This window comes from Vanellus vanellus (genome assembly GCF_965231255.1).
Source record: "Vanellus vanellus genome assembly, chromosome: 2".
Classification (NCBI taxonomy): domain Eukaryota; kingdom Metazoa; phylum Chordata; class Aves; order Charadriiformes; family Charadriidae; genus Vanellus; species Vanellus vanellus.
Window position 1 is genome coordinate 51,320,328 of NC_138906.1, and position 7,291 is coordinate 51,327,618.

The 7,291-nt window shown below is 44.2% G+C and overlaps 1 protein-coding gene across 1 annotated transcript; it reads right to left on the reverse strand.

Moving 5' to 3' along the window:
* Positions 1 to 1,247: 1,247 nt before the first annotated feature.
* On the reverse strand, positions 1,248 to 7,074 carry IGFBP1 (insulin like growth factor binding protein 1; the record flags this gene model as incomplete). Its single annotated transcript, XM_082499050.1, is given in 5 exon segments — positions 1,248 to 1,517; positions 2,697 to 2,825; positions 4,489 to 4,667; positions 6,625 to 7,035; positions 7,038 to 7,074. Coding segments are annotated over 5 exon segments (888 nt in total). The 3' UTR covers positions 1,248 to 1,385.
* Between the last annotated feature and the right edge of the window lie 217 nt (positions 7,075 to 7,291).

The window sequence follows — 7,291 nt, forward strand, 5'->3', positions numbered from 1 at the left end:
CCAGCTCTGGGACTTGCTAACTCCCTCACCAGTTTCTCCATGGACAAAACCAGCTTGAAGCTGGCAGGGGAGTCTCTCATTTTCTCTGCAATGACTAAGTTGAAGGAACATGCGGGGGAGGGAGAGGGACCACATCCCAACCAAGGGGACCCTCTTCTCTGCTTTCAGCAAAAAGAGTAAGGCCAGGCTTTTCCCCAGCCTTTTATAACCTCTGACTTTCTGTGCAGGAAATGCTTCTTCCTAGTCTCGACGTTACCTTTTAAATGCACTAATACTGCTGCCTTGGGCTTTTGAGTGGAGAAAGGCTTTCCTACCCAGCAAACCTTTTAGTAACTTCCCTGGGAGGCTGCTGCTTTGCCCAGTGCAAAGGCTTGCAGAGCACAGCCGGGATCGGAGGGGACAGGAGAAGGGGAACAGGGCAGGGAGAGCAAAAGAAGAAAGCTCACTGTGGGAAAATGGAGTTAGGAGTTCAGGAGGCAGATTTGCAAGAGGCATGTTTTCTTCCACGCTCTAACCCGCTGCCGCGCTGTCCTGCTGAGGTCAGACTGATGAACGGGAACACGCAGAAAGCAAGAGACTGGGACAGTGTGGAAGACATTATTTAATAGCTCATCTTAAATAACATGACAATGTCAACGTGTGAACAACTTACACCTGTCAAAGGTGGCACAGAATATCCTGTTGTGTTTTGCCATTTATCCAGTGCATCTGTTTGGAAAATAGAAACAAATACTGTCCCATCAGGAGTTTCAGTATATAATCAAGGTTTAGACTCTTTTTTAAGAAACAGCTTGATATTGAAATAGAGGTGCAAAAGCAACATGATATATAAACAAAACAGGTTTTAAATAAGTTTCTAAGCATGTTCTCTACTGAAAGCTATTTTTTAAAATTCAGGTTTTCATCTATAAATACATAGTACAAAAATGCAAGTTTACAAGCCATTTTTCCCAGTAGAGTTATGCCATTTGAAGTTTTAAGTAGCAACATTCCTCCAACATAAGATGCATACATTTAAGAGCAATAATATTAAGTATTTACATATAAAGTTATGAAGTGTTTGAGGATATAAATTAGTAATAACACACAGAGACAAAAATACACATACTGTGAAATAAATAATTCAACAGCTTTACATATGAGAGTATCTATAATATTATACAAACAAAATATACAAGATTGTAGGACTTGATCTTGCAGTTGCTCATATCTGTCACTCAAGCATCTGAGTAATACCACTGCAGTAAAAAAGCTACTTTGTGGGGTTACTTGTATGCTGAAAATCAGGTGCACAAAACTACCTTACTGAAACAGTTCCTGACTGAGATGTCTCCTGACTACGTCAAGCCCCACAGAAAAATTGATGTGAATGAATGTGTTTAGTTTTATTCTTGTGAGTTGAGATATTGTTGGCATTCAGGGTCTCCTTTCATTTCCGGAGATCCAGGAATTCTTCTTCCATTTTTTGGATAGACACACCAGCATTCAGCAGACTCTCCATCCAGTGAAGTTTCACACTAGAATATTATTAACAAAACAAATCCCACAATAAGTAACTGCAAGCAGAATATTACTTGTAAGATATTGCAAGCAGATGTCTTGGACAGAACTAGGATCAGAAGGTGGGGACCTGCCATCCACAGACATGTTTTGAATGTGGTGGTCCCTGCCCTAACAGAGCCTCTGACCAACACACTTGGTTAGGGAGCCATGACCCAAGCTCAGCTACCACAACAGCAACTTAGGATTTAAAAGTTTGCCCACTCATTGGTAAACAGCAGTATAAAACAGCAATAACTTCCAGAGTGAGAAACTGAAGGAAGGCAGAATATATGAGCTGGTAGGACGAGAGCAATGACTGGATGGTCTGGCTTTTCACGCAAGGAGGCAAATAGGGTGTGTTTTTTTTTTCTTCGGGAGGGGGTTAAACAGATTTCTGTTTGTGCCTGATTAGATCCTAGGTCACAATGTTTGTGAGTCACACAGTGGTGCCATGCCCAAAAACAAGGAGTCTCGGTGACACAGATTTATGCAGACCTACTAAATTTGTGTGCATGACCTGTGGTTACAAGGGTGTGGCCTGAGGTTTGGAGCTTTAGTTAGGTTTGCAGATTACTCTCAGTGTAACTTGCAATGGCTTTTTTTTTGAAGCTATAATGGCAATGAGCATATAACATAACCCATAGGCAGCACAAATCAGTATTTCTGTTCTACTTTCAGAAGGCTAATTTTGCTCCAGAGAATTTTTTCACTGCCTGTGTGAGTTTTTCACTGCCCAGGAGCTGAGAGCCTCCTTTCTCCATAGTGATTATTATATCTTCAATGGGCTTTGCAGGCAGTATGGTGTATATTATGAATTAACGTCAACTGGGAATACACTAACAAATCAGGTACATGGAGCTTGATTTGGCGTGGGAGCAGACAGGGTTAAAAGATTTTGGAGAAGGCCTTGAGTGCACCTGTTCTGTGAATGGAAAAGACTCCTGCCTCCATTGCTGTCAGCCCACAGCATGCGGCTCACTTTTAAGAGAAGAAGGACAAACCATCTGCTCCCACTACTAAGTATCCCTGTTTTCACAACCTGCTTTTCCAGCAGCTGCAAACTTGTGAGTTTGGGAACAGAGGGCTATGAAAGAGTTGGCTGTGTCAGGCTAGTCATGGTGCTGCTGTGAGCAGACAGGGGAAAAGGCACGTACCTGTTTGCTGTGGTAAAATCCATTCTTGTTGCAGTTGGGCAAGTAGAATTTGTAAATCTCCCCTCCGCTTCTCTGCTGAGCCTTCGCCAATTTATACAGGGCTCTGTACAGCTCCTTCTGACAAGGTCCCTGCAAGAATACCATGAAAAGGCTGTCAATACCAAAATCACAAAAAAAACAGCTAAACAAAAAGTGATCAGTATAAAGCTAGCAAAAAGCTGAAAATACTTATTAGTCATATAATCTGCACCAGGCTGCTTTGCATGTAGTTTTTACTTGTTTCAGTAGGAGCACAGCCAGAAAAATCTGGTGTTGCATTTAGGCCTTTGTTTTTATTCTTTGAGGTATTTTCTGTCCTCAGAAACATGAGGATTTAAGTCCTTAAATTGCCACACAAGGAAATTTAACCTGTACTAAGTAAACACATTACTGCTCAGAGGGTACAATCTCTCCTATTATGGGGAGGTGCACGTTAGGAGGCTGGTGTACGTGAGACTAGCCACGTTTTCTGGGTTGCCATGGCCCTGTGCTCTGTTGATGTATGGAGAATAGGTGCAAGACATATATAGATGGTGCAAGAACAAACATCTGAATGTTTGTTATCTTTTGTACAGGACAGAGCTGTCGCCAAAGCAGAATAGAGAGCACCCCTGTGGCTCTGAGACCCGAACCCAAAGTTCCTGGAACTGGAGAAGAAGAACTCTTTGCAATGTTCACTATTTTCACAATTTGCTCGCTCCCTTTTTCAAAGTCACAAAAGCTGCATATTAATAGTACCTAATGTGTTTAAATGAGTGAAAGGGGAGGAGAAATGACTGAACAAATATTTTTACTTTAGAGTGAAAATAATCATACCCTCTGCTTTTGCAATGCCTCCCTGTGCCAGCCCCTCACATAAGTGGTCCTGTTGAAGTAAATGGACTTATCTGTGGCTCTGGGTGAGAAAAGCAGAAGCCCAAAAATCAGAACTGGCGCTAACAGCACTTAGGTATAATAGTTCAAACTAAATCAGCGATTAAGTCCTGTTCTGAATGAGGAATGAGGCTTCTTAGGGTGGGGTTGTGGTTAGTAGGTTTTTGCCTTTTTTTTTTAAATCTCATTTTGCCAGTGACCATTACAAAACTGGGCTTCAGTGGTGTCGAATTCCAGTTCAGCTCCGTGCCGCGGCTGTGCTGGCTCACTGGGACTGGTCTAACTGTGGTTCTCTGGTGCCCTCAAGTGGAACACGGACCTGCTTGCAAAGGCCTCACACCCCCATTTCCCACTGCAGTGCCGAAGGTAAAAGCTTACTTTAATTGCTGAGCTTTCTGTCTTTTTACATGCATCTACTTAATAGTGTTTCCTTGTGATCAGAAAGAAACACGTTTTGGTTTGCATTGGTGTTTCATCAACAACTGTATGTAAGGACTCCCTTTTTATTTCGCTGAGAATTGTACCAGTGACAAACGTCCTTTATTTTTTAACTAAAGAACAAAAGGAGTCTAAGATTTTAATATGAGCTCCTGGAAATTAAGGGCCCATGTTATAGCCTGATAGTAAATGTAGAGAAAGATTCAGCCTCTGCATGCAGTCTGTATAGGACATATCTGATGCACACCTGTTTTTATCACTCCTTCCATTTTGCCTGTTCCTCAAGCATCTGATGAAGGCATTCCAAAAGTCCGTTTGCTGATTGCCCAAAATACTGACATCCCAGTGTTGCTGCTAGAATTTCATGCACATTTTTATTTTGTATTCTGAATCAATAGCATCTACTAAAATGGTCTTTGAAAGGTTTGCAAAGAAAACCCACCTGCTCTTTCCATTTCTTGAGTTCAGATATTCTCTTTGCTTTCATGTTTTCATATGCAGTGATGGCATTCCAGGGGATGGATTTGTCCTGGCCTATGGGAAACATCAACTGATAGTTCAGCAGCTGATCCTGTGTCATTTCAGTGCTTTCCAAAGGTATATCCTCAGGTTCGATCGAGTCTGAAAAGGAACAATATTAAAGTGAACACCTTCAGTGAACTTTTGCATTTATTTCTCTAAGTTAAAAAGGTAAAGCAAAAGAAGCATAATCAACAACAGCAAAAAAAAAAAGCAATATCAAATACAGATCCATTACAGTAGCTTTTGCTGGAATAATAAATTACATGTGCAGCACAGCAAATTAAACTTTTGTCATAAATTCATATGAAGAAGCATCAGCTGTTCGCTAACAAGTTGGTTATCTTATGATCCTTCAAAATCACTCTAATCCCCAAAGATGAAGCTGCAGCCAGTCTGTTAGAAATAAAAAAAAAACTTTCTTGAACACAATGAATTGTAGAGACTTTGCTAAATGAGGAAAGGCTGGAGGTAAACTTGTAATGAATTTAGATTTTTGTTAGCATGATGTGGCTCAGTTTTTATTCAGGAGAGGAATTGGTCCGGACCTGATCCCATGGCACCCTGTACTTTGCTCTGTGGCTTGCCTCACGTTTAAGAAGGGGTAGCAATTCATAGGAGCCAGCAGTAGCTCATGCTGCCCTGCAGTGGATCAAATGGCCAGGGAATGGCAGAAACTGGATCTGCCTGATCATGGCCTGCACGCCAGTGCCTAACCCAGCGTGTATGAACTCTCACACTCGAAGCAACAGAAGCTCTTTGCAATTGCAGGGACTCATCATGGGATAAAAGTTTGACATGTGTCTAAAGAACTTGTTGGATGAAGGCTGTAAAAAATCATCCAGTGGGCTAAAAACAACCTGTTTTTCCCTGTGACAATGTTTAAGAAAACGTGGAGGTCGAAAATTGAGGAGGGGAAAGAAAGAAAGAAAAGAAAGAAAGGAAAGGAAAAGAAAAGAAAAGAAAAGAAAAGAAAAGAAAAGAAAAGAAAAGAAAAGAAAAGAAAAGAAAGAGAAGAGAAGAGAAGAGAAGAGAAGAGAAGAGAAGAGAAGAGAAGAGAAGAGAAGAGAAGAGAAGAGAAGAAAAGAAAAGAAAAGAAAAGAAAAGAAAAGAAAAGAAAAGAAAAGAAAAGAAAAGAAAAGAAAAGAAAAGAAAAGAAAAGAAAAGAAAAGAAAAGAAAAGAAAAGAAAAGAAAAGAAAAGGAGAAAGAAAAGCTAGATCAAATACTAGAGCTTTTTAACTGCAGGAGCCTTAAACACTCTGTTTAGTCCCTTTTCTCTCCCCTCCCCGCCCACTCAAGAACAAGAGAAGCTCCACTTACTGCCACCAATGGCCATTGTTATTTTGAGTCACCAACGATTATTTTTGTAATGTTACTGAGTTACCTTAATCACCACTGCATGGACATAGCAGTAATGACGGTGAAAATAAGACTAATAAATAATTGTAAAGTAATGAAATAACACTGAACAAGTTCGTGATCATCACAGAGCAGAAGATGCTCGATACGTCTTTTTGCTCGAAGATAGTTTGACTAGCACTGCACTACTTCAGATACGTTTTATTCTTGAAGCGAAGCCAGGCACAAAGCCTGTTTAGGTCTCTTCAATCTCTATCACGACTTTTGGAGACGGACATAAAGTCTAGAAAACATTTGTCCTACTCTAACTACTGTTTACTTCTAGAGAAAAACTGTGCATAGCTTCCCAGAAACCTTATTCCGATTATTCCGCATCGTCCCATTGCTAGGCTTTAGGGTTTTCCTGCTTGCTGCCTGCGGCGTAACAGCCTGCTGCGAACATCTCTTGGCTCCGCACCAGGATGCGTCTCACCTCGCGCAGGTCAGAGCACGTTTTCCTGGAAAACGCAGTCCGGCTTCCCTATTTTTCAAACGCCTGCCTAACTTCGCTCGTTTCTCCAAGCTCCTGACGCCCAGTGCCCGCAGCGCCTTCGCTGGCGCCAAGGCGCGCCCCGCTGCCGAGCCCTGGTTGCCCCCGGCGAGGGGCTCTGCCGCCGCGCCCCGGCAGCGGCGCGGAGCGGCGACGCGATCGCAAGGTACCTGCCGGCTCCGCCGTGCGCATCCCTCCGGCCTCGCTGGCGGGCAGGCACGTCCCTTGCCCCTGGATGAGGGCGGAGAGGGGCCGGGGCTCTCCCGCGGGGACGTGGCAGCGCAGCCCCTGGCGGCAGCGGGCCGTGTAGACCCCGCAGGGCTGGCCCGGCCCCAGGGCGCAGGTCTGGCAGCAGCCGCAGCCGGGCTGCCGGGCCGTCTCCGGGCAGCCCGGCGCGACGGGCGGGCAGAGGGCGAGCTTCTCCTGGGTGCACGGGGCGCAGTGCATGGGCTGCAGGGCCACCCCGGCAGCGAGGCGGGGGCCCAGGATGGCCGGCAGCAGCAGGGAGGGCAGCCAGCAGCGGCGCAGCAGAGACCGCAGGCTACTCATGTCGCTGGTGAGGAGGGACCACAGTGAGGGTAGCTCAGCAGGCTGAGGAGCAGGAGGCAGTTTACATACATTCGGCTCGCCCGGGCCATTTATACAGTGCTTTGCCTGGCTATTAATCTTTAACCCCGAGTTAACTATTATCTGAACAGGAGGGCTGGAGAAGCATCATTTCACTGGCCGTTCAAGTCCCTGACCACTCTTCCCCTCCCCTTTCACTTTCCCCCTTTATCTTTTTTCTTTCCTCCAGACATGCAGGAATGCTTTTATTCCCTCACCCCCACCTCTCTC